The 27247-nt window shown below is 56.0% G+C and overlaps 1 protein-coding gene across 1 annotated transcript; it reads right to left on the bottom strand.

Annotated features, from left to right (window-relative positions):
- Positions 1-800: 800 nt before the first annotated feature.
- LOC142288505 (uncharacterized) lies at positions 801-23064 on the bottom strand. Its single transcript, XM_075333517.1, has 9 exons — positions 19899-23064; positions 17815-17914; positions 17516-17623; positions 17321-17427; positions 13217-13331; positions 5060-5125; positions 3586-3775; positions 3361-3515; positions 801-3286 (listed from the first exon to the last, which is right to left on the bottom strand). Exons 1-9 carry the CDS (start codon positions 22988-22990, stop codon positions 2663-2665), a joined length of 4557 nt encoding a protein of 1518 aa, XP_075189632.1. The 5' UTR covers positions 22991-23064; the 3' UTR covers positions 801-2662.
- Positions 23065-27247: the final 4183 nt, after the last annotated feature.

Below are 27247 nucleotides of genomic sequence, written 5' to 3'. Positions count from 1 at the left end.
GAGCAGAGACAAGCCATTATTGGGGTGGAGCAGAGACAAGCCATTATTGGGGTGGAGCAGAGACAAGCCATTATAGGAGGTGGCACTGAAACAAGCTATTATAGGGTGGAGCAGAGACAAGCCACTAAGGTGGAGCAGAGACAAGCCACTATAGGTGGAGCAGAGACAAGCAATTATTGGGGGTGGAGCAGAGACAAGTCATTATAGGAGGTGGCACTGAGACAAGCCATTATAGGAGGTGGCACCAAGACAAGCCATTATAGGAGGTGGAGCAGAGACAAGCAATTATTAGGGTGGAGCAGAGACAAGCCATTATAGGAGGTGGCACTGAGACAAGCCATTATAGGGGTGGAGCAGAGATAAGCTATTACAGGAAGTGGTGCAGAAACAAGCCATTATAGGGGTGGAGCAGAGTATAGGAGGTGGAGCAGAGACAAGCAATTATTGGGGTGGAGCAGAGAGCAGAGTATAGGAGGTGGAGCAGAGAGCTGAGTATAGGAGGTGGAGCAGAGAGAACCTATTAATGTGGTGGGGCAGAGCGAGAACTCATATTGGGTGGAGCAGAGATCCCACAATAGGGGGAGAATCGTATTATAGTGGGTAAAGCATGGAACATCTCATTATAGGGGGTGGAGCAAAGTTCATTATTGGGATGGAGCAGTGGGATAAGCTTACTAAAGGGGTAGATCAGAGAGAAGAGTTCGTTATACAGGAGTATATCAGCAGGAGCTCAGCATAGTGGGGAGAAGAATGCAGCTCAGAATGTGGGGGGGGCGGGGGGGGGGGGCGGGGGGGGGGGGTAGCAGAAAGGAGCATAGCCTTGGAGAGAGTTGAGATCTCAGCACGGGGGGGAGCAGGGACGAGCTCAGCACAGGGGGGAGCAGGGACGAGCTCAGCACAGGGGGTAGCAAAAAGGAGCTCAGCACAAGGGGGGAGCAGGGACGAGCTCAGCACGGGGGGGAGCAGAAAGGAGCTCAGCACAAGGGGGGAGCAGGGACGAGCTCAGCACAAGGGGGGAAAGCAGGGACGAGCTCAACACAGGGGGGGAGCAGAAAGGAGCTCAACACAGGGGGGGGGAGCAGAAAGGAGCTCAACACAAGGGGGGAGCAGAAAGGAGCTCAACACAAGGGGGGAGCAGAAAGAAGCTCAACACAAGGGGGGAGCAGAAAGGAGCTCAACACAGGGGGGAGCAGACAGGAGCTCAGCACAGGAGGGAGCAGGAACGAGCTCAGCACAGGAGGGGGGGCGCAGGAATGAGCTCAGCACAGGAGGGGGGCGCAGGAACGAGCTCAGCACAGGAGGGGGGCGCAGGAACGAGCTCAGCACAGGAGGGGGGCGCAGGAACGAGCTCAGCACAGGAGGGGGGCGCAGGAACGAGCTCAGCACAGGAGGGGGGCGCAGGAACGAGCTCAGCACAGGAGGGGGGCGCAGGAACGAGCTCAGCACAGGAGGGGGGCGCAGGAACGAGCTCAGCACAGGAGGGGGGCGCAGGAACGAGCTCAGCACAGGAGGGGGGCGCAGGAACGAGCTCAGCACAGGGGGGGGCGCAGGAACAAGCTCAGCACAGGGGGGGGGGCGCAGGAACGAGCTCAGCACAGGGGAAGGAACAAAGAAGCCCAGTACAGGGGAGTAGCGGAAAGGAGTGCAGAATGAGGGGGGGGAATTATAAAGGAACACAGTATGGGGGGAGCAGGAAGTTCAGCATGAGTGGTAGCAGAAAGGAGCACAGTATGGGGGGTGGTAGCAGAAAAGAGCACAGTATGGGGGGTGGCAGCAGAAAAGAGCTCAGTATGGGGGGTGGTAGCAGAAAAGAGCTCAGTATGGGGGGGTGGTAGCAGACCGGATCTAATTAAAGGAGGTGTAGCAAAGGGGGGGGGGGGGGTGATCATTGTAAGGGAGGCTAACATGAAGAGGATTAGCGTAGGATATGCAGGGAATGAATGCATTATAATATCAACCTCTCAGCACAGATCACGTCTCACCTTATAGATGCAGATAAATATACATGTATATACACAAGTTTTAGGTCCATATTGTTCGTCAGAGCTCGTCGTCCGATTAGCTGCATACGCTTTGATCAGTCTTTACGATGACAGAACAATCAAAAAAATCACATAAAAACAGAAGGCGACGCAACCAGAATATATACAAATAAAAGTGAAATGTGGGGGGGGGGGGGCATCGTGCATCTCAGGACAGGGACACTAACCAAGTGCAACCCCTAGAATGGTTGTAAACAAGAACCTTCCATTCATTTCCAAGTGGAGTGCAAAACGTGGCAACTGCTTCCTGTCTGTCCACAAGGCACCGCCATGGGCACATTACAGGGGCCAGAGAGATAAAAGACATGCTGGAAATATAAGGAAAAGAGGTCTAAAGTCAAATTCTCCTGAACGGACCACATTGTACAGATGTCACAGATGAGTCGAGGCCACTGTCACACACGTCTATATACAGAGGACAGAGAGCAATGGCAAAAGCTGTGGCTGCAGATCAAGTCGTGCAAAAAAAAAAAAAAAAAGTGCCTTGGAGTGAAGGATTTCCAGTTCTGAGATTTCCTATGACAAAGCGCGAGGGTTTACCAGTCCCCGAGTTGGCACAGCAGAGTCAGGGACCACAGGAGCACAATCCATAAGACTATAGAGTGACCTACAAGCGCCCCTCAGAAGTAAGTGTCATGAGCCGCATTGCTCTCTGTGGCCCCAGAGCCACTGTTCCTTGGGGAGTCTGCGGCAGAAGATTCTTTGCGCCTGAAGGAGAACTTCCGTTCCTTCCTCGGTCGAGATTCTGCTTTCTCTCGTTCTTTCTGCGCTCGCTTTTCCTCCTTCTCTTTCTGTTTTTCCCGCTCTTTCTCCTTCCTCCGCTCTTCTCGCTCTTCTTTTTCTCTCCTCTTTTCTTGCTCACGTTCTTCTTTCCCTCTTTTTTTCTCTTGCTCCTTTTGCTTCTCCTTGCCCTTCTTGGTAACTTCATTGGGAGGTCCGAGAGGAGCCTTGTTGGAGGTGGGAGATGGCAGGGCAGGGCGCAGTCCTTCAGACACCACCAAGGATTCTGGCTGGACAGCGAGTGCCGGCGTGGTCGGAGGGGAAGGTCGTCGGATGCTGGACAGACTGAGTCGGCTGCCGCTCAGGGTGGGATTGAGACGCATCTTCTCTTCATAGATCTGCTTGGCTCCATGTAAACGTCTGGAGGGTCGGTACTGCAACTCCCCACGATTCTCCCTCCATTTCCGTAACTGTGTGTTGCTCTCTCTCTCGATTAACGAATCAGTGACAGGAAGAGAACTCACCTGTGAAAACAGAGATCAATGTGAAGACCACCCACAAGACCACCCATCAGACTGTACTAGGGTGGAGAGCTCACCTCAGGGAGCAGGACCTCCTCCTGCATACAGTAAACCGGGAGACTACGCAGCTTCTCCATTGTCTCATACATCCCCTGACAGCTTCGCAGCTTGTCCACCGAGCCCAGAGTGTGCCGTAGTAATACCAGTCCCACACGAAATACGATCTTCACCCCTTCAATAAGATATACATTAATAGCATGACGTACAGCAAGACCCCCCCGTACTGCATCACGCCCTCATACCTTCACAGAAAAACATGTCCCACACACGCAACACAGATGACCAGGGTAGCGTGCGGGAGAAGATACACATGAACCACTCCGTCATATACAGGATGGGATCAATCTTAAACTTCTTCAGGTGTCTGTAGGCCATGGGGCAAATCCTGCGCAATAGGGCAAAGAAAATCTCTCCATCCAACTGTATGGCTTCCTAAAGGACAGCAAGAGGAATACTGAGCATGATAGGAAGGAAGCGGCAACTGACATGATTGCCAAGTGACTGACGGGCGCCTACATGCAGGCCGGCCAAGGGACTGACGGGCGCCTACATGCAGGTCGGCCAAAGGGACTGACGGGCGCCTACATGCAGGCCGGCCAAGGGACTGACGGGCGCCTACATGCAGGCCGGCCAAGGGGACTGACGGGCGCCTACATGCAGGCCGGCCAAGGGACTGACGGGCGCCTACATGCAGGCCGGCCCAGGGACTGACGGGTGCCTACATGCAGGCCGGCCAAGGGACTGACGGGCGCCTACATGCAGGCCGGCCAAGGGTCTTACGGGCGCCTACATGCAGGCCGGCCAAGGGACTGACGGGCGCCTACATGTAGGCCGGCCAAGGGACTGACGGGCGCCTACATGCAGGCCAGCCAAGGGACTGACGGGCGCCTACATGCAGGCCGGCCAAGGGACTGACGGGCGCCTACATGCAGGCCGGCCAAGGGACTGACGGGCGCCTACATGCAGGCCGGCCAAGGGACTGACGGGCGCCTACATGCAGGCCGGCCCAGGGACTGACGGGCGCCTACATGCAGGCCGGCCAAGGGACTGACGGGCGCCTACATGCAGGCCGGCCAAGGGACTGACGGGCACCTACATGCAGGCCGGCCAAGGGACTGACGGGCACCTACATGCAGGCCGGCCAAGGGACTGATGGGCACGAACATGCACGCCAGCCTTGGGAGTGACTGACACTAAGGGATAGCCAGGCGCCGAAGGACATTCTCAGGAGTGATGGGCACCTCGGGAGGGCCAAAGTCAAGCAAGCTGGCCAAGGGACATGTAAACCGGTCAAAGGACTGACGGGCCGACAACATGCAGGCCAGCCAAGGGACTGACGGGTGCCAACATACAGGCTGGCCAAGGGACTGGGATTGACGGGCGCCGACATGCAGGCCAGCCAATGGACTGGGACTGATGGCACCGAGATGCAGGCCGGCCAAGGGACTGACGGGCGCCTACATGAAGGCCGGCCAAGGGACTGACGGGCGCCTACATGAAGGCCGGCCAAGGGACTGACGGGCGCGTACATGCAGGCCGGCCAAGGGACTGACAGGCGCGTACATGCAGGCTGGCCAAGAGACTGACAGGTGCCCACATGCAAGGCCGGACAAGGGACTGACGGGCGCCAACATGCAGGCCGGCCAAAGGACGCCAACATGCAGGATAAGCAAATGTCTGACAGGCACTGACAGTGTAATGATGGATGGGACTCACCAGGCCGGCACTGTAATATCCTGGGAGATACTTGTCACAGATTTGGACGAGGCACCAGAACGCTTGCTGAGGATGACACAATCAGAGACAATAAGGGAGCGGGAAGTGGAATGCAGCTCTGCTATACACTATCTTCACTACCATACATATAGTTGTAATCAAAAGTTGACATACCCCAGTAGATTTTTTGCTTTCTTGGCCTGTTTTCAGAGAATATGAATGATAACACAATCTTTTTTTCCACTCATGATCAGTGGTTGGGTGAAGCCATTTATTGTCATCTACAGTATTTTCTCTTTTTAAATCATAATGACAACCAAAAACATCCAAATGACCCTGATGAAATAAGTTCTCATCCCCCAGTTCTTAATACCATGTATTGCCCCCTCTAAACATCAATGACAGCTTGAAGTCTTTTGTGATAGTTGTGGATGAGGCTCTTTATTTTCTCAGATGGTGAAGCTGCCCATTCTTCTTGGTCAGAGGTTAAAGCTGCCCATTATTCTTGGCACCTCCAGTTCCTGTAAACTCCTGGGTTTTCTTGCATGAACTGCATACTTGAGTTCTCCCCAGAGCGGCTCAATGATATTAAGGTCAAGAGACTGAGATGGCCACTCCAGAATCTTCACTTTGTTCTGCTGTAACCAATGACAGGTCGACTTGGCCTGGTGTTTTGTATCGTTGTCATGTTGAAATGTAGTCCATGCACAGCTTCTGGGCTGATGAGTACACACTTGCCTCCAGTATTTGCTGATAACGTGCTGCATTCATCTTTCCTTCTGACCAAGTTTCCTGTGCCTTTGTAGCTCATAAATCATCAGCAATCCACCTATGTGCTTTACAGTGGAAATGGTGTTCCTTTCATCATAGGCCTTGCTGACACCTCTCCAAATGTAACGCTTACGCTTGTGGCCAAAAAGTTCAATTTTGGTCTCATCGCTCCAAATCACCTTGTTCCAGAAGTTTGGAGCCTCGTCTCTGGGCTGTTTGGGGGGCTCGTCTCTGGGCTGTTTGGGGGCTCGTCTCTGGGCTGTTTGGGGGCTCGTCTCTGGGCTGTTTGGTGTATTGTAAGTGAGATACTTTGTGGCATTTGCGCAGTAATGGCTTTATTCTGGGGACTCGACCATGCAGTCCCATTTTTTTTTTACAGTGCCTCCTTATTGTGCATCTTGAAGCAGTGGCACCGCTAGTTTTCAGTGAGTCCAGGATTTCAGCTGATGTTATTTGTGGGTTTTTCTTTGGCTCCTGACTGTTGTGACAGATATTTTTGTTGGTCTACCTGATCGTGATTTGGTTTTTACAGAGCCCCTGATTTTCCATTTGTTAATCAGTTTGAACACTGCTGACTGGCATTATCAATTCCTTGGATCTCTTTTTGTATCCCTTTCCTGTTTTATACAGTTCAACTATCTTTTCCTGTAGATTTGTTGACAATTCTTTTGCTTTCCCCATTACTCACACTCCAGAAGCGTTAGCTGCTGGATGAAAGATGCCGGAGTCTGTCTGGATCCCAGAAATCACTCAGCTTTTATGCACACACTGATTACAAGCAGACAGGTCACAGGTGAGGATGTCACCTTTATTGGTGTCACCTTCTGTGCATGTTATCAGCGAAAATCACCAGGGTGTGAGAACTTTCCATCAGGGTCATTTGGATGTTTTTGGTTGTGATTATGATTTATAAAGAGAAAACACAGTAGATGACAATAACCATGAGCGGAAAAAAAAAAGATTGTGTTATCATTCATATTCTCTGAAAAAAGGCCAAGAAAGCAAAACATCTGCCCGGGTGTGTAAACTTTTGAGCACAACTGTATAGTGGGGGAAATAAGTATTTGATCCCTTGCTGATTTTGAAAGTTTGGCCACTGACACAGACATGAACAGTCTATAATTTTAAGGGTCAGTTAATTGTAACAGTGAGAGATAAAATATCCAAAATAAAATCCAGAGAGGAATAAGTATTGGATCCCTCTGGCAAACAAGACTTAATACTTGGTGGCCGTCCCCTTGTTGCTGCCCGTCCCCTTGTTGCTGCCCGTCCCCTTGTTGCTGCCCGTCCCCTTGTTGCTGCCCGTCCCCTTGTTGCTGCCCGTCCCCTTGTTGCCGCCCAGCAGTCAGAGGTTTTTGTAGTTGATGATGAGGTTTGGTGTCAGGAGGATTTTGCTCCTCTCCTTTGCAGATCATCTCTAAATCATTAAAGGGAACCTGTCATCAGAAATGTAGCTTGAAACCTAAGCATTTCCCCCTCTGCAGCTGCTGGGCTGATTCTAGCAGGTTCCTGTACTTTTTGTGGCCCCTTTTAAACCAAATTAAATACTTTATAAACTTGTACCTTTTGCTATGTAAATCTTGTAAATCGTCCATGGGGGCGGGCTCTCTGCTGCCCGTTGCTGTTCCTCCAGCACATTGACGCCGTCCCCCCACGCTCCATTTCATCCATCAGGACGCCGCCCACTGCGCCCGAGGTGCCGCTCACGCCAGAATCGCTGGTGACGTGTGTCACAAGCACGAGATTATGGGCGGCGCTGTGATTGCATCGCAAGTGCCTGCCCATAATCTCGTGGACGCGCTTTCCCCCACTGCCTCTAGCGTTCTGCGCAAGCGCTCGCCGGCCAAATGACCCGACGTCACCTCCTTCCCATATTACCCTGCAGCAGGGCAAGATGGGAAAGAGGTGACGTTGAGTCATCTGGCCAGCAAGCGCTTGCGCAGAACGCTGAAGCAAGAGGGGAAAGTGCGGTCACGAGGTTATGGGCGGCACTTGCTGATGACACTCAAAGCGCCGCCCATAACCTCGTGCCTGCGCAAAACGTCACCAGCGGTCACACGTGCACACAGTGCACAGTCCCGCTACAGTCGCACAGCGCATGCGCTGGACCACGGGCGCCCAGCGGCGGCGTCCTGAGATATGAAATTCAGCGTTGGGGGGCGGCGTAAATCTGCTGGAGGAACAGCAACGATCACCAGAGAGCCCGCCCCCATGGACGATTTACAAAATTTACATAGCAAAAGGTACAAGTTTATAAAGTATTTAATTTGGTTTAAAAGGGGCCACAAAAAGTACAGGAACCTGCTAGAATCAGCCCAGGAGCTGCAGAGGGGGAAACCTATAGGTTTAAAGCTAAATTTCTGATGACAGGTTCCCTTTAAGATTTTGGGGCTGTTGGTTGGTCATTCAGAGCTTCAGCCACTCCATGACCTTATTGTGCTTCTTTTTGAGTCACTCCTTTGTTTCCTTGGCTGTATGTTTTGGGTCATTGTTGTGCTGGAAGACCCAGCCACGACCCATTTTTAATGAACTGAAGTAGGGAAGAAGGTTATCACTCAAGATTTTATGGTACATGACTACATCCATTGTCCCATTGATGTGGAGAAGTAGTCCTGTGCCCTTAGCAGAGAAACACCCTCAAAACATGTTTCCACCTTCATGCTTGACAGTGGGGATGGTGTTCATTGGGTCATGAGCAGCATTACTCTTCCTGCAGACATGGCAAGTTGAGTTAAGGCCAAAGAGCTCAATTTTTGTCTCATCGGACCCCAGCACCTTCTCCCAATCACTCTCAGAATCATGCAGGTGTTCACTGGCAAGCTTCAGACGGGCCGGCTGCACGTCGGCCTTCTTCAGACGGGAGGGCTGCACATGGATCTTCTTGAGCAGTGGGACTTTGCGGACACTATTACAGTGTAATGTGTTACCAATGGTTTTCTTGGCGACAGTGGTCCCAGCTGCCTTGAGATCAGTAACAAGTTCACCCGTGTAGTTTTAGGCTGATCTCTCACCTTCCTCATGATCCTGGAGACTCCACGAGGTGAGATTTTGCATGGAGCCCCAGATCGATGGCGATTGACCCACATTTTGTATTTCTTCCATTTTCTTACTATTGCACCAGCAGTTTCTCCTCCTCACCCAGCGTCTTACTTATCGTTTTGTAGCCCATTGCAGTCTTGTGCAGGTCCATGGTCTTCTCCATTCCAGCCTTGTGCAGGTCTATGGTCTTCTCCATTCCAGCCTTGTGCAGGTCTATGATCTTCCCCATTCCAGCCTTGTGCAGGTCTATGGTCTTCCCCATTCCAGCCTTGTGCAGGTCTATGATCTTCTCCATTCCAGCCTTGTGCAGGTCTATGGTCTCCTCCATTCCAGCCTTGTGCAGGTCTATGGTCTTCTCCATTCCAGCCTTGTGCAGGTCTATGGTCTTCTCCATTCCAGCCTTGTGCAGGTCTATAGTCTTCTCCATTCCAGCCTTGTGCAGGTCTATGGTCTTCCCCATTCCAGCCTTGTGCAGGTCTATGGTCTTCCCCATTCCAGCCTTGTGCAGGTCTATGGTCTTCTCCATTCCAGCCTTGTGCAGGTCTATAGTCTTCCCCATTCCAGCCTTGTGCAGGTCTATGATCTTCCCCATTCCAGCCTTGTGCAGGTCTATGGTCTTCCCCATTCCAGCCTTGTGCAGGTCTATGGTCTTCTCCATTCCAGCCTTGTGCAGGTCTATGGTCTTCTCCATTCCAGCCTTGTGCAGGTCTATGGTCTTCTCCATTCCAGCCTTGTGCAGGTCTATGGTCTTCTCCATTCCAGCCTTGTGCAGGTCTATGGTCTTCTCCATTCCAGCCTTGTGCAGGTCTATGGTCTTCTCCATTCCAGCCTTGTGCAGGTCTATGGTCTTCTCCATTCCAGCCTTGTGCAGGTCTATGGTCTTCTCCATTCCAGCCTTGTGCAGGTCTATGGTCTTCTCCATTCCAGCCTTGTGCAGGTCTATGGTCTTCCCCATTCCAGTCTTGTGCAGGTCTATGGTCTTCTCCATTCCAGCCTTGTGCGGGTCTATGGTCTTCTCCATTCCAGCCTTGTGCAGGTCTATGGTCTTCTCCATTCCAGCCTTGTGCAGGTCTATGGTCTTCTCCAGTCCAGTCTTGTGCAGATCTATGGTCTTCTCCAGTCCAGTCTTGTGCAGGTCTATGGTCTTCCCCATTCCAGTCTTGTGCAGGTCTATGGTCTTCCCCATTCCAGCCTTGTGCAGGTCTATGGTCTTCTTCATTCCAGCCTTGTGCAGCTCTATGGTCTTCTCCATTCCAGCCTTGTGCGGGTCTATGGTCTTCCCCATTCCAGCCTTGTGCAGGTCTATGGTCTTCTCCATTCCAGCCTTGTGCGGGTCTATGGTCTTCTCCATTCCAGCCTTGTGCGGGTCTATGGTCTTCTCCATTCCAGCCTTGTGCAGGTCTATGGTCTTCTCCAGTCCAGCCTTGTGCAGGTCTATGGTCTTCTCCAGTCCAGTCTTGTGCAGGTCTATGGTCTTCTCCAGTCCAGTCTTGTGCAGGGCTATGGTCTTCTCCATTCCAGCCTTGTGCAGGTCTATGGTCTTCTCCATTCCAGCCTTGTGCAGGTCTATGGTCTTCTTCATTCCAGCCTTGTGCAGGTCTATGGTCTTCCCCATTCCAGCCTTGTGCAGGTCTATGGTCTTCCCCATTCCAGCCTTGTCCAGGTTTATGATCTTGTCCCTGACGTCCTTAGAAAGCTCTCTGGTCGCCCATGTTGTAGAGGTTAGAGTCTGACTGATTACTGGAGTCTGTGGACAGGAGGCTTTATACAGGGAACAATGTAATACAGCGTCTGTACTGCAGGGAACGAGGGCATTAGGAGCGGCTAATGTCTGTAGGAGCAAGAACTCTTAGGCTATGTTCACACGCGACATCTTTTTTCTGACTGCATCATTTTCCTGTGGTCTCAGAAATTGCAGCTTGTGGCCCAAAAATGCATTTTTTAAAGGAGAAACAAAACATGATAGCATATTTGATAGATAGATAGCTAGAATAGAGAATAAATAGATTGATAATAGAAAGAACATATAGAATAGATAGAAATCGCTCGCTTATCCAGCTTTTTAAATTTTATTTTTGTTAAAAAAATGAGGTGGGTCCCCCCCATTTTTCATATCCAGCGCAGGAACAGCAGCAGATACAGACTGCAACTCTCAGCTGTCTGCTGTACCTTGGCTGATTGTGAAAAATAGAGGGGATCCCACTTTTTTTTTTAATTATTTGATTTACTTAAAAAAAAAAAAAAAAAAAAAAAAAGACATGGGTTCCCCCCATTATTTTAAAACCAGCCAAGGTACAGCAAACAATTGGGGGTTGATATTATTAGGGTGGGAAGGGCCATCGTTATTTGGTCCTTTCCAGCCTAACAATAGACAACAGCAGGCCCCAGCCACCCCAGAAGTGGTGCTGCTGGACCCGACTCTTCCCGTTGCCCTGGTGCGGTGGCAATCGGTGTAATAAGGAGTTAATAGCCCACAGCTGCTACTAAGCCCTAGCTTAGGGATGGCAGGCATCACTAATCTAAGTGAAATGAAATAAACACATACAACAAAATAATGCTTCATTTCGAAGACAAAAAATCCCCCCCTTTCACCACTTTATTAACCTCCAAACACCCCTCCAGGTCCAACGTAATCCACATGAGGTCCCACAACGCTTCCAGCTGTGCTACATCTGACAATCACAGCGAGCGGCCATAGAACAAGACTGCCCGCTGTGAGCTCCATGCAGCGCTTGAAGTGAGTCTCGCGATAAGCAATGATGTCACTCAAGTTACCCGCGGTCACTGCTGGAGTCCTCCACCTGTGACCGCAACTCACCCAAGTGACTGAAGTGAGCCGTGCGATCAGTGGGACTTCACTCAGGTGATTGGCTGTCACAAGCGGAGACCATGGCCATGCTGTGACTAACCTGAGTAACGTCACCGCTAAGCGCGCGGCGTTGCGACCTGAACTTCACAGCGGGCAGTTCTGTTCTATGGCGCTCGCTGTGAGCTTCAGATATGTAGCAGTACTGGAAGCGTCGTGAGATCTCGTGTGAATTACGTCAGACCTGAAGGGTTGTGTTGGGGTTAATAAAGTGATGAAAGGGGGGCTTTTTGTCTTTTATTCCAAATAAAGCATTATTTCGGTGTTTTTGTTTATTTACTTTCACTACAGTTTAGTGATGGGGTGGGGTGTTTCATATACGCTCAATTACTAATATAGGACTTAGTGGCTTCTATGGGCTGCTGCCATTAACTCCTTATTATCCCGATTGCCACCGCATCAGGGCAATCGGATGAGCTGGGTAAAGTCCCGGGACAGTCACATCTTATGGATGCGGCAATTTCAGGCAGCTGTTGGCTGATATTTTTAGGCTGGGGGGCTCCCAATAATGTGGGTCTCCCCAGCCTGAGAATTACAGCCCTCAGCCGTGAAGCTTTATCTTGGCTTGATATCAAAATTGGGGGGTGGGGGGGGGGGGCGCACGTCATTTTTTTTAAAAATGATTTATTTATTGAACTATGGACCCAACCACCGGTGGCTGTGATTGGTTGCAGTTAGACAGCTGTCACTCAGCATGGGGGCGCGTCTGACTGCTACCAATCACAGCTGCCAGTGGGCGGAGGAAGCAGTGAATATGAGATAAGCCTAATGAGTGGCTTGGGAAGTGAATGACCAACAGTGGGAGCAGTGTGACAGCCGCGCCGGTTATTCGGTAAGTATGAAGCACTTGCTCCTACCCTTTTGCGACAGATTCTGGTCCCCATTGCTTCTATAGGAACGGACATCTAGCCAGTTACCAGGGATCAATCCTCCGCCAACCTCGAGTCAGCGGGGGATTGATCTGCCAATCCTCCGAAACGCGCGGACAAGACGCAAAAAGAATTGACATGCTGCAACTTGTCTGCGTCTTCAAAAACACAGCCAAAAAAAGATGCTCAGTGTGGACAGCAAAATGGAAATCTCCTTGACTTTGCTGGAGAAGGAAACGCACGCATTTACGTGTAGTACCTCTGTGACATAGAAAAGGCACCAATAACACAGTAAAAGAGGCCGCGTGTGAACATGGCCTTAATGATTGGTCGGGGATCAAATACTTATTCCTCTCTGCACAATGCAAATACATTTATAGAAGTTGTACAATGAGATTCTCTGGGTTGTATTTTGGATATTTTATCACTGTTACGAGGAACCGACCCTTAAAATTACAAACGTTCCTGTCTGTGTCAGGGGACAAACGTACACAATCAGCGAGGGATCCAATACTTATTTCCTTCACTGTACACCCCGCTACAGCCGCTCCTGCAGTGTGCAGCACTGGGGTAAGCACACACACAGCACACAGCAGAGGGGTAAGTCGTTACCTCAGCCGGCATGTGCATGAGCAGCACCGCTGCCACCGGAGCCTGTGCCTGGCAGTATCCTTCTTCTGGCCGGTATATGGTGTACGCCTTCAGGATGCGGTACAGATCCTGCTGCCTGTCAGCGGAGAAAAGAGAAAGCATGGGGCACAATCCATCTACAGGTTGCTGCTGTAGCGCCCCTGAAGCCATCAGGAGCTACAAGGAACTGCATCCTGTCAAAGATGCAGGGCCTACCCACAGGGACCCAGAAGACCAGTGCCGGTAACACCAAAACACATATATAATCCCAGTTTTTCCCTTCCCCAAGGACTGGTGACAGGCTAGGGTTGGACGCAATGGATGGTCACCTGGGGCTGGAGCCGAGCCAGTCCACTAGACTCAACCAGGGAGGAGGGGTCAGACAGTCAGTCAGTGACAGTAAGAGGAGACGGACGTAACCGCACTGACAGGAGAGTAACAGTGACCTGTCAGGCACAGGCATGTGGTTGCCGGTGGAGTACTCACGGAACCATAGCACCTACGGGGTACAGAGCCCTAGGTCAGGCAAACGCTCCAGGCAGACCTGATAAACTCTGCACGGTGAGGACCATCCAGGACCTCACTGACTGTAAAGTCCGGGGCACCAGCAGTAACGGGAGAACCTGGGACCAGAACAGAACACCGCCCCTACTGTACAGGGTTCAGACTGCCAGCCGTACGGGCTAAGACTGAAAGACAACCAGGAGGGGACCCCCAGATGCTCCAAGCCGCGGGGACCCACCAACCAGAGACAGGTGCAGGGGAAATAGCCACCAGGTCACCCACCGGCACTGGGAGTAAGAGGACCAGTGGTGAGGACCAGCCTTCTCCGGGATGCCAGCCATAACAACGCTGTGGGTAAAGAACCAGTTACACTGCAAGCCCTTGTGTGGCTACCTTCTTTCCACATCTAATAGCATCATCCATCCCCTGGGCCTACTCGAGGAGGACCCAACATCCAAGCTGCCATTAACACCAGCCCCATCGGTGAGAGACTGTGCAGCGGTGGCTCCATCCAAATAGCCGCAACCCGCAAGTGGCGTCACAACAAAAACTCTATTATCAATCCCCTGTACATAACCCAAGCGAGCCCCAGGGTCACGAAACCGGGCAACGGCCCCCCAGTGACATATCCCAGCTATACACCGCCCGGGACCGAGTACCCCATAGCCCTGGGGCGAGTCACCGGCAGCTTCTCCAGGAGGCAGCCAATAACATCAACGTCGCCATATACCCCCACCTTATTTGTGCTCCACCCTTCATCCTGCCCCCATCTTACCCGTGCCCCCCTCGTGCAGCCCCCATCTTACCCGTGCCCCCCTCGTGCAGCCCCCATCTTACCCGTGCCTCCTCGTGCAGCCCCCATCTTACCCGTGCCCTCCTCGTGCAGCCCCCATCTTACCCGTGCCCTCCTCGTGCAGCCCCCATCTTACCCGTGTCCTCCTCGTGCAGCCCCCATCTTACCAGTGCCCTCCTTGTGCAGCCCCCATCTTACCCGTGTGCCCCTCACACTGCCCCCATCTTACCCGTGCCCTCCTTGTGCAGCCCCCATCTTACCCGTGTGCCCCTCACACTGCCCCCATCTTACCCGTGCCCTCCTTGTGCAGCCCCCATCTTACCCGTGTGCCCCTCACACTGCCCCCATCTTACCCGTGCCCTCCTTGTGCAGCCCCCATCTTACCCGTGTGCCCCTCATACTGCCCCCATCTTACCCGTGTCCTCCTCGTGCAGCCCCCATCTTACCTGTGCCCTCCTTGTGCAGCCCCCATCTTACCCGTGTGCCCCTCACACTGCCCCCATCTTACCCGTGCCCTCCTTGTGCAGCCCCCATCTTACCCGTGTGCCCCTCATACTGCCCCCATCTTACCCGTGCCCTCCTTGTGCAACCCCCATCTTACCCGTGCCCCCCTCGTGCAGCCCCCATCTTACCCGTGCCCTCCTCGTGCAGCCCCCATCTTACCCGTGCCCTCCTTGTGCAGCCCCCATCTTACCCGTGTGCCCCTCACACTGCCCCCATCTTACCCGTGCCCTCCTTGTGCAGCCCCCATCTTACCCGTGTGCCCCTCATACTGCCCCCATCTTACCCGTGCCCTCCTCGTGCAGCCCCCATCTTACCCGTGTGCCCCTCATACTGCCCCCATCTTACCCGTGCCCTCCTCGTGCAGCCCCCATCTTACCCGTGTGCCCCTCATACTGCCCCCATCTTACCCGTGCCCTCCTTGTGCAGCCCCCATCTTACCCGTGTGCTCCTCATATTGCCCCTATCTTACCCGTGCCCTCCTCGTGCAGCCCCCATCTTACCCGTGCCTCCTCGTGCAGCCCCCATCTTACCCGTGTGCCCCTCATACTGCCCCCATCTTACCCGTGTGCCCCTCATACTGCCCCCATCTTACCCGTGCCCTCCTCGTGCAGCCCCCATCTTACCCGTGCCCCCCTCATACTGCCACCATCTTACCCGTGTCCCCCTCGTGCAGCCCCCATCTTACCCGTGCCCTCCTCGTGCAGCCCCCATCTTACCCGTGCCCTCCTCGTGCAGCCCCCATCTTACCCGTGCCTCCTCGTGCAGCCCCCATCTTACCCGTGTGCCCCTCATACTGCCCCCATCTTACCCGTGTGCCCCTCATACTGCCCCCATCTTACCCGTGCCCTCCTCGTGCAGCCCCCATCTTACCCGTGTCCCCCTCATACTGCCCCCATCTTACCCGTGTGCCCCTCATACTGCCATCTTACCCGTGCCCTCCTTGTGCAGCCCCCATCTTACCCGTGCCCCCCTCATACTGCCACCATCTTACCCGTGTCCCCCTCGTGCAGCCCCCATCTTACCCGTGTGCCCCTCATACTGCCACCATCTTACCCGTGCCCTCCTCGTGCAGCCCCCATCTTACCCGTGTGCCCCTCATACTGCCCCCATCTTACCCGTGCCCTCCTCGTGCAGCCCCCATCTTACCCGTGTGCCCCTCATACTGCCCCCATCTTACCCGTGTGCCCCTCATACTGCCATCTTACCCGTGCCCTCCTTGTGCAGCCCCCATCTTACCCGTGCCCCCCTCATACTGCCACCATCTTACCCGTGCCCTCCTTGTGCAGCCCCCATCTTACCCGTGTGCCCCTCACACTGCCCCCATCTTACCCGTGCCCTCCTTGTGCAGCCCCCATCTTACCCGTGTGCCCCTCATACTGCCCCCATCTTACCCGTGCCCTCCTCGTGCAGCCCCCATCTTACCCGTGTGCCCCTCATACTGCCCCCATCTTACCCGTGCCCTCCTCGTGCAGCCCCCATCTTACCCGTGTGCCCCTCATACTGCCCCCATCTTACCCGTGCCCTCCTTGTGCAGCCCCCATCTTACCCGTGTGCTCCTCATATTGCCCCTATCTTACCCGTGCCCTCCTCGTGCAGCCCCCATCTTACCCGTGCCTCCTCGTGCAGCCCCCATCTTACCCGTGTGCCCCTCATACTGCCCCCATCTTACCCGTGTGCCCCTCATACTGCCCCCATCTTACCCGTGCCCTCCTCGTGCAGCCCCCATCTTACCCGTGCCCCCCTCATACTGCCACCATCTTACCCGTGTCCCCCTCGTGCAGCCCCCATCTTACCCGTGCCCTCCTCGTGCAGCCCCCATCTTACCCGTGCCCTCCTCGTGCAGCCCCCATCTTACCCGTGCCTCCTCGTGCAGCCCCCATCTTACCCGTGTGCCCCTCATACTGCCCCCATCTTACCCGTGTGCCCCTCATACTGCCCCCATCTTACCCGTGCCCTCCTCGTGCAGCCCCCATCTTACCCGTGTCCCCCTCATACTGCCCCCATCTTACCCGTGTGCCCCTCATACTGCCATCTTACCCGTGCCCTCCTTGTGCAGCCCCCATCTTACCCGTGCCCCCCTCATACTGCCACCATCTTACCCGTGTCCCCCTCGTGCAGCCCCCATCTTACCCGTGTGCCCCTCATACTGCCACCATCTTACCCGTGCCCTCCTCGTGCAGCCCCCATCTTACCCGTGTGCCCCTCATACTGCCCCCATCTTACCCGTGCCCTCCTCGTGCAGCCCCCATCTTACCCGTGTGCCCCTCATACTGCCCCCATCTTACCCGTGTCCCCCTCGTGCTGCAAACATCTCATGGAAAGGAAATTGTCGGTGAAGGTCTTTCTCGATTACATCCAGCCATTTGGGGTCTCCTTGTTGTCGCTCCATTTCCTACAATTGTAAGAGAAAGCATCAAATCCGAGCAGGAACAACCGGAGAGGAACGGCCGCCTCCACCCATCATCATGGCGTCCGCTCACCTCAAATTTTCCAGGATTTTTCGTCAGAAGATCATGGCTATTAGAGAGGTACTGCCAGGCCTTGGCCCTGAGGGACGAGGGGATCCCCTTCCTGCACCTCAGCTTCACCTGCAAACAAAGAGCTACAGTGACAGACCAGGGGACAATAGCGCAGCAGCTGTAAAGTGAGAGCTGGCAACAAGCGCGCGTCCACAGCCTCCCCTGGTCCCCCGCACATGCTCCATAGCCACCCCCCCCAGAACCCCCCCCGCTCCACAGGTGCCCCCGCTCCACCCATCACTGACATCCCGTCACCTCACCTTCTGAAATCGCCGTGTCAGCCATTTATCCCATGTACTGAACATGTCCAACCATTTCAGCTCTCGCTGGCGAGCGATCTCCACAGGAATGGCGGTGTCTCTGCAAAAGGAAGAAAAGCGACTATAGCCCTGAACATAGACACCTCCCACGCCTCAAATTACCGCCAAACACCTCATCACACGCCTCGTATCACCGCCACACCTCATCACACGCATCGTATCACCACCACACCTCATCATACGCCTCGTATCACCGCCACACCTCATCACACGCCTCGTATCACCACCACACCTCATCACACGCCTCGTATCACCACCACACCTCATCACACGCCTCGTATCACCGCCACACCTCATCACACGCCTCGTATCCCCACCACACACCTCATCATACACCTCGTATCACCACCACACCTCATCACACGCCTCGTATCACCACCACACACCTCATCACACGCCTCGTATCACCACCACACCTCATCACACGCCTCGTATCCCCACCACACCTCCTCACACGCCTCGTATCACCGCCACACCTCATCACACGCCTCGTATCCCCACCACACACCTCATCATACACCTCGTATCACCACCACACCTCATCACACGCCTCGTATCACCACCACACCTCACACGCCTCGTATCCCCACCACACACCTCATCATACGCCTCGTATCACCACCACACCTCATCACACGCCTCGTATCCCCACCACACCTCATCACATGCCTCGTATCACCACCACACCTCATCACACGCCTCGTATCCCCACCACACCTCATCACATGCCTCGTATCACCCCCACACACCTCATCACACGCCTTGTATCACCACCACACCTCATCACACGCCTCGTATCACCACACCTCATCACACGCCTCGTATCACCACCACCACACCTCATCAGACGCCTCGTATCACCACCACACACCTCATCACACGCCTCGTATCACCACCACACACCTCATCACACGCCTCGTATCCCCACCACATCACACGCCTCGTATCCCCACCACACACCTCATCACACGCCTCGTATCCCCACCACACACCTCATCACACGCCTCGTATCCCCACCACACACCTCATCACACGCCTCGTATCACCACCACACACCTCATCACACGCCTCGTATCCCCACCACACCTCATCACACGCCTCGTATCCCCACCACACCTCATCACATGCCTCGTATCACCCCCCACACACCTCATCACACGCCTTGTATCACCACCACACCTCATCACACGCCTCGTATCACCACACCTCATCACACGCCTCGTATCACCACCACACCTCATCAGACGCCTCGTATCACCACCACACACCTCATCACACGCCTCGTATCACCACCACACACCTCATCACACGCCTCGTATCCCCACCACATCACACGCCTCGTATCACCACCACACACCTCATCACACGCCTCGTATCCCCACCACATCACACGCCTCGTATCACCACCACACACCTCATCACACGCCTCGTATCCCCACCACACACCTCATCACACGCCTCGTATCCCCACCACACACCACATCACACGCCTCGTATCCCCACCACACACCTCATCACACGCCTCGTATCCCCACCACACACCTCATCACACGCCTCGTATCCCCACCACACACCTCATCACACGCCTCGTATCACCACCACACACCTCATCACACGCCTCGTATCACCGCCACACCTCATCACACGCCTCGTGTCCCCACCACACCTCATCACACGCCTCGTATCCCCACCACACATCTCACACGCCTATCACCACCACACACCTCATCACACGCCTCGTATCCCCACCACACATCTCACACGCCTCGTATCACCGCCACACCTCATCACACGCCTCGTATCCCCACCACACCTCATCACACGCCTCGTATCCCCACCACACATCTCACACGCCTATCACCACCACACACCTCATCACACGCCTCGTATCCCCACCACACATCTCACACGCCTCGTATCACCGCCACACCTCATCACACTCTGTATCACCGCCACAGCCTAACATGGTGAGCCACTCTCACATCGAATCCTCAGTCAGTCTAATGGCAGGTGATGGCACTGACCCGTTACCAGTGTACTGATTTCCTCCAAGAAAGCCGTATTTGTCCGTCTTCTTGTATGGCATGCCATTAATCTCCGAATCAGAGCCTAGAGAGCTGGCGTCGTCCAGCAGGGTGAGGGACTCCATGGTGCCTGACATCAGACTGACAGAATCCAGATAACTGAGCGTGTCTGGGGCTGGGGCCTTGGACCTAAAACTGGATAGCGAGGCCGTGTCATGACTAGCAGAAGACTCCTGCTCCCGGGCCTGATGGCCAGGGTACAGGTTGGATCGAGGGGGAATGGGAAGAGGTGGTTTAGTGGATATGCTCCTATGTGGGCTTGAAGGGCCTGGGACACGAATTGGGGATAATGATGACCTCCCAAGGCTTGGCTGTGCAGGAAGATTAGACATCTGAGAAGTGGAGTTCAGGTGACCCATCGCTAGACCTCCATCTTGCCGGTGCTCTGCTTCTTGTTTGATCAAGTTGAGTGAGATAATGGTAACGCTCCGCGGGTCCTCTGCCCTGGCGGCCGGGGCGCTCCGCGGGTCCTCTGCCCTGGCGGCCGGGGCGCTCCGCGGGTCCTCTGCCCTGGCGGCCGGGGCGCTCCGCGGGTCCTCTGCCCTGGCGGCCGGGGTGTGGTTCTGGGGATGTGGAATAGCACTCTGCGAGGCACCGTCAGTCAGTGAAACGTCACCCTTTATCTCCATGGCCGGCTGCAGTGCTGTACCTTCTCCATAGGTCGTAGTGCAGTCTCGGGCCCCTGTGTAATTAGGCAGTGCTATTGAGCCTTGTCTTAACATGTCGGCCGGGGGTGACATCCCCCTACTTTCTATCTTCTCTTCGGCTGAATGTTGAGGTGCGATTAGCTGGCTCTGTATCGATGGTGAAGAAACCACCCTGTCCTGCATCATGGTATCCGAAAGCTGCACCCTATGGTTCTCTTTTGGGGTGCCCTGCATTGGAGTCTGAATAGATTTCCCCAAACTTATCATGGTGTCCTGTGTGGGTTCCACTTGTCTTGGGGCGCTTGGTGGCGGTGCTGCAGCCCGGTCCTGCCCTGGGACGCTCTGTGGCGGTGCTGCAGCCCAGTCCTGCCCTGGGGAGCTCGGTGGCGGTGCTGCAGCCCGGTCCTGCCCTGGGGAGCTCGGTGGCGGTGCTGCAGCCCGGTCCTGCCCTGGGGAGCTCGGTGGCGGTGCTGCAGCCCGGTCCTGCCCTGGGGAGCTCGGTGGCGGTGCTGCAGCCCGGTCCTGCCCTGGGGAGCTCGGTGGCGGTGCTGCAGCCCGGTCCTGCCCTGGGGAGCTCGGTGGCGGTGCTGCAGCCCGGTCCTGCCCTGGGGAGCTCGGTGGCGGTGCTGCAGCCCGGTCCTGCCCTGGGGAGCTCGGTGGCGGTGCTGCAGCCCGGTCCTGCCCTAGGGAGCTCGGTGGCGGTGCTGCAGCCCGGTCCTGCCCTGGGGAGCTCGGTGGCGGTGCTGTACCCCGGTCCTGCCCTGGGGCGCTCGGTGGCGGTGCTGTACCCCGGTCCTGCCCTGGGGAGCTCGGTGGCGGTGCTGCACCCCGGTCCTGCCCTGGGGCGCTCGGTGGCTGTGCTGCACCCTGGTTCTGCCCTGGGGTGCTCGGTGGCGGTGCTGTACCCCGGTCCTGCCCTGGGGCGCTCGGCGGCTGTGATACACCCCGGTCCTGCCCTGGGGCGCTCGGTGGCCCTGCTGAACCCCGGTCCTGCCCTGGGGCGCTCGGTGGCGGTGCTGTACCCTGATCCTGCCCTGGGGAGCTCGGTGGCGGTGCTGTACCCCGGTCCTGCCCTGGGGTGCTCGGTGGCGGTGCTGTACCCCGGTCCTGCCCTGGGGCGCTCGGTGGCGGTGCTGTACCCCGGTCCTGCCCTGGGGTGCTTGGTGGCGGTGCTGTACCCCGGTCCTGCCCTGGGGTGCTTGGTGGCGGTGCTGTACCCCGGTCCTGCCCTGGGGCGCTCGGTGGCAGTGCTGTACCCCGGTCCTGCCCTGGGGCGCTCGGTGGCAGTGCTGTACCCCGGTCCTGCCCTGTGGTGCTTGGTGGTGGTGCTGCACCTCTCGGTGGGAGCTCGGAAACAGATATTATTGGGATGCTCTCTGAAGATGATGTCTCCTGAACTTCTTTTGAGGTTCTCACTGACATTGATGCACCCCAGTTTGATGCCAAAGTATACTGCAAAGCGTAGGCTTCACAGCCGGGCACCACAGGAGAGGAGGCTCCACGGCCGGGCTCCGCAGGCGAGGAGGCTTCACAGCCGGGCTCCGCAGGCGAGGAGGCTCCGCGGCCGGGCTCCACAGAGGAGGAGGCTCCGTGGGCGGGTTTCGCAGGCGAGGAGGCTCCGCGGTCTGGCTCCGCAGGCGAGGAGGCTCCGCGGCCGGGCTCCACAGAGGAGGAGGCTCCGTGGGCGGGTTTCGCAGGCGAGGAGGCTCCGCGGTCTGGCTCCGCAGGCGAAGAGGCTCCACGGCCGGACTCCGCAGGCAAGGAGGCTCCGCGGTCTGGCTCCGCAGGCGAGGAGGCTCCGCGGTCTGGCTCCGCAGGTGAGGAGGAGGCTCTGCGGTGTGGCTCCGCAGGCGAGGAGGCTCCGCGGCCGGGCTCCGCAGGCGAGGAGGCTCCGCGGCCGGGCTCCGCAGGCGAGGAGGCTCCGCGGTCTGGCTCCGCAGGTGAGGAGGAGGCTCCGCGGTCTGGCTCCGCAGGCGAGGAGGCTCCGCGGCCGGGCTCCGCAGGCGAGGAGGCTCCGTGGTCTGGCTCCGCAGGCGAGGAGGCTCCGCGGTCTGGCTCCGCAGGCGAGGAGGCTCCGCGGTCTGGCTCCGCAGGCGAGGAGGCTCCGCGGTCTGGCTCCGCAGGCGAGGAGGCTCCGCGGTGTGGCTCCGCACTGTGCTGGGGGCTGCCATGGCTCTGCATTACTATCAGCACTCTCTGGGTGACTGTAGCCTTCTCAGGGGTCCCAGGCTTGCTCCCCCGGGCACGGCCATCGCCGGTGGCCCCCAGGTACTCGGCTCCTCTCCGGAGAGGGCTCAGGGGCCGGCGCTCCATGGAGCCTTTGCGCGGAGGCGGCACTGGCCGGGGCCCCGGGGGGGAGGAGCAGGACCCTGGCGGTGGCTCCATGTTTGGGAGCTGCTGAACGGAACAGGCCGGCGGCTGAGGCGCTCACCGGCCCGGACTGACAGGAGAGTCAGCGACCAATAAAAACCAGCAGATAGGTAATAATCAGCCAATCGGTGACTAGCCGGAAACGCGCTTGCCGAAAACAACAGCCAATCAACGTTAACGATAAAACTGTTAACGTGTTTGCACAAGAATTAAAGAAAGGGATTGGTCGTCACTGGGCAAAGCCGTCCAATCAACTGCAAGAACCATCAGGCGTCCACAAGGGTCGGGTCCGGAACAAGGAAAAGGAAGCAGCGGTCTCCGAGGAAAGGGTGGAGCCGCAACCAATCAGCTCGCATTTCATAGCCGAGAGTGGCCAATCAGCTTAGGGAGGTGGGGCAAACCAAGAAGAGAAGCGAAACTTCAATCCGAAAACTTTATTTATATGTGAAATCTAAACACAGCGTCTGTGAGGTGAGGGAAGTGCGCCCTCACACCCGGCACTGCCACAGAATGGTGGAGATGGACGGGACCTCCAGGGTCATAGAGTCCGAACCCCGGATCACAGGAGCAGTCTCTATCATCCCTCACAGGCGTCTGTCCGGCCTCCAGCAGCCTCTATCATCCCTCACAGGCGTCTGTCCGGCCTCCAGCAGTCTCTATCATCCCTCACAGGCGTCTGTCCGGCCTCCAGCAGTCACTATATCATCCCTCACAGGTGTCTGTCCGGCCTCCAGCAGTCTCTATCATCCCTCACAGGCGTCTGTCCAGCCTCCAGCAGTCACTATATCATCCCTCACAGGTGTCTGTCCGGCCTCCAGCAGTCACTATATCATCCCTCACAGGCGTCTGTCCGGCCTCCAGCAGTCTCTATATCATCCCTCACAGGCGTCTGTCCGGCCTCCAGCAGTCTCTATATCATCCCTCACAGGCGTCTGTCCGGCCTCCACCAGCCACTATATCATCCCTCACAGGCGTCTGTCCGGCCTCCAGCAGTCACTATATCATCCCTCACAGGCGTCTGTCCGGCCTCCAGCAGTCACTATATCATCCCTCACAGGCGTCTGTCCGGCCTCCAGCAGTCACTATCATCCCTCACAGGTGTCTGTCCGGTCTCCAGCAGTCTCTATATCATCCCTCACAGGTGTCTGTCCGGTCTCCAGCAGTCACTATATCATCCCTCACAGGCGTCTGTCCGGCCTCCAGCAATCACTATATCATCCCTCACAGGCGTCTGTCCGGCCTCCGGCAGTCACTATATCATCCCTCACAGGCGTCTGTCCAGCCTCCAGCAGTCACTATATCATCCCTCACAGGTGTCTGTCCGGTCTCCAGCAGTCACTATATCATCCCTCACAGGCGTCTGTCCGGCCTCCAGCAGTCTCTATATCATCCCTCACAGGCGTCTGTCTGGCCTCCAGCAGCCTCTATCATCCCTCACAGGCATCTGTCCGGCCTCCAGCAGTCTCTATCATCCCTCACAGGTGTCTGTCCGGCCTCCGGCAGTCACTATATCATCCCTCACAGGCGTCTGTCCAGCCTCCAGCAGTCACTATATCATCCCTCACAGGCGTCTGTCCGGCCTCCAGCAGTCTCTATATCATCCCTCACAGGCGTCTGTCCGGCCTCCGGCAGTCACTATATCATCCCTCACAGGCGTCTGTCCAGCCTCCAGCAGTCACTATATCATCCCTCACAGGTGTCTGTCCGGTCTCCAGCAGTCACTATATCATCCCTCACAGGCGTCTGTCCGGCCTCCAGCAGTCTCTATATCATCCCTCACAGGCGTCTGTCTGGCCTCCAGCAGCCTCTATCATCCCTCACAGGCGTCTGTCCGGCCTCCAGCAGTCTCTATCATCCCTCACAGGTGTCTGTCCGGTCTCCAGCAGTCACTATATCATCCCTCACAGGCGTCTGTCTGGCCTCCAGCAGTCACTATATCATCCCTCACAGGTGTCTGTCCGGCCTCCAGCAGTCACTATATCATCCCTCACAGGCGTCTGTCCGGCCTCCAGCAGTCACTATATCATCCCTCACAGGTGTCTGTCCGGTCTCCAGCAGTCTCTATATCATCCCTCACAGGTGTCTGTCCGGTCTCCAGCAGTCACTATATCATCCCTCACAGGCGTCTGTCCGGCCTCCAGCAATCACTATATCATCCCTCACAGGCGTCTGTCCGGCCTCCGGCAGTCACTATATCATCCCTCACAGGCGTCTGTCCAGCCTCCAGCAGTCACTATATCATCCCTCACAGGTGTCTGTCCGGTCTCCAGCAGTCACTATATCATCCCTCACAGGCGTCTGTCCGGCCTCCAGCAGTCTCTATATCATCCCTCACAGGCGTCTGTCTGGCCTCCAGCAGTCACTATATCATCCCTCACAGGCGTCTGTCCGGCCTCCAGCAGTCACTATATCATCCCTCACAGGCGTCTGTCCGGCCTCCAGCAGTCACTATATCATCCCTCACAGGCGTCTGTCCGGCCTCCAGCAGTCACTATATCATCCCTCACAGGCGTCTGTCCGGCCTCCAGCAGCCACTATCATCCCTCACAGGCGTCTGTCCGGCCTCCAGCAATCACTATATCATCCCTCACAGGCGTCTGTCCGGCCTCCGGCAGTCACTATATCATCCCTCACAGGCGTCTGTCCAGCCTCCAGCAGTCACTATATCATCCCTCACAGGTGTCTGTCCGGTCTCCAGCAGTCACTATATCATCCCTCACAGGCGTCTGTCCGGCCTCCAGCAGTCTCTATATCATCCCTCACAGGCGTCTGTCTGGCCTCCAGCAGCCTCTATCATCCCTCACAGGCATCTGTCCGGCCTCCAGCAGTCTCTATCATCCCTCACAGGTGTCTGTCCGGCCTCCGGCAGTCACTATATCATCCCTCACAGGCGTCTGTCCAGCCTCCAGCAGTCACTATATCATCCCTCACAGGCGTCTGTCCGGCCTCCAGCAGTCTCTATATCATCCCTCACAGGCGTCTGTCCGGCCTCCGGCAGTCACTATATCATCCCTCACAGGCGTCTGTCCAGCCTCCAGCAGTCACTATATCATCCCTCACAGGTGTCTGTCCGGTCTCCAGCAGTCACTATATCATCCCTCACAGGCGTCTGTCCGGCCTCCAGCAGTCTCTATATCATCCCTCACAGGCGTCTGTCTGGCCTCCAGCAGCCTCTATCATCCCTCACAGGCGTCTGTCCGGCCTCCAGCAGTCTCTATCATCCCTCACAGGTGTCTGTCCGGTCTCCAGCAGTCACTATATCATCCCTCACAGGCGTCTGTCTGGCCTCCAGCAGTCACTATATCATCCCTCACAGGTGTCTGTCCGGCCTCCAGCAGTCACTATATCATCCCTCACAGGCGTCTGTCCGGCCTCCAGCAGTCACTATATCATCCCTCACAGGTGTCTGTCCGGTCTCCAGCAGTCTCTATATCATCCCTCACAGGTGTCTGTCCGGTCTCCAGCAGTCACTATATCATCCCTCACAGGCGTCTGTCCGGCCTCCAGCAATCACTATATCATCCCTCACAGGCGTCTGTCCGGCCTCCGGCAGTCACTATATCATCCCTCACAGGCGTCTGTCCAGCCTCCAGCAGTCACTATATCATCCCTCACAGGTGTCTGTCCGGTCTCCAGCAGTCACTATATCATCCCTCACAGGCGTCTGTCCGGCCTCCAGCAGTCTCTATATCATCCCTCACAGGCGTCTGTCTGGCCTCCAGCAGCCTCTATCATCCCTCACAGGCATCTGTCCGGCCTCCAGCAGTCTCTATCATCCCTCACAGGTGTCTGTCCGGCCTCCGGCAGTCACTATATCATCCCTCACAGGCGTCTGTCCAGCCTCCAGCAGTCACTATATCATCCCTCACAGGCGTCTGTCCGGCCTCCAGCAGTCTCTATATCATCCCTCACAGGCGTCTGTCCGGCCTCCGGCAGTCACTATATCATCCCTCACAGGCGTCTGTCCAGCCTCCAGCAGTCACTATATCATCCCTCACAGGTGTCTGTCCGGTCTCCAGCAGTCACTATATCATCCCTCACAGGCGTCTGTCCGGCCTCCAGCAGTCTCTATATCATCCCTCACAGGCGTCTGTCTGGCCTCCAGCAGCCTCTATCATCCCTCACAGGCGTCTGTCCGGCCTCCAGCAGTCTCTATCATCCCTCACAGGTGTCTGTCCGGTCTCCAGCAGTCACTATATCATCCCTCACAGGTGTCTGTCCGGCCTCCAGCAGTCACTATATCATCCCTCACAGGCGTCTGTCCGGCCTCCA

Source organism: Anomaloglossus baeobatrachus, unplaced genomic scaffold (assembly GCF_048569485.1).
Source record: "Anomaloglossus baeobatrachus isolate aAnoBae1 unplaced genomic scaffold, aAnoBae1.hap1 Scaffold_837, whole genome shotgun sequence".
NCBI lineage: Eukaryota > Metazoa > Chordata > Amphibia > Anura > Aromobatidae > Anomaloglossus > Anomaloglossus baeobatrachus.
The sequence above is the reverse complement of the archived record's forward strand: the minus strand, read 5'-3'. Positions and strand labels throughout refer to the sequence as shown.

What these genes read in the sequence shown, in the direction of transcription:
- LOC142288505 (XM_075333517.1), bottom strand. Translation starts at nt 22,990, where the DNA reads ATGGAGCCACCGCCAGGGTCCTGCTCCTCCCCCCCGGGGCCCCGGCCA. An exon ending in AATCAGTACACTGGTAACGG is followed by an intron (nt 17,915 to 19,898) that starts GTCAGTGCCATC and finishes TTCCTTTTGCAG; the next exon opens with AGACACCGCCATTCCTGTGG. An exon ending in GGACATGTTTTTCTGTGAAG is followed by an intron (nt 3,516 to 3,585) that starts GTATGAGGGCGT and finishes ATCTTATTGAAG; the next exon opens with GGGTGAAGATCGTATTTCGT.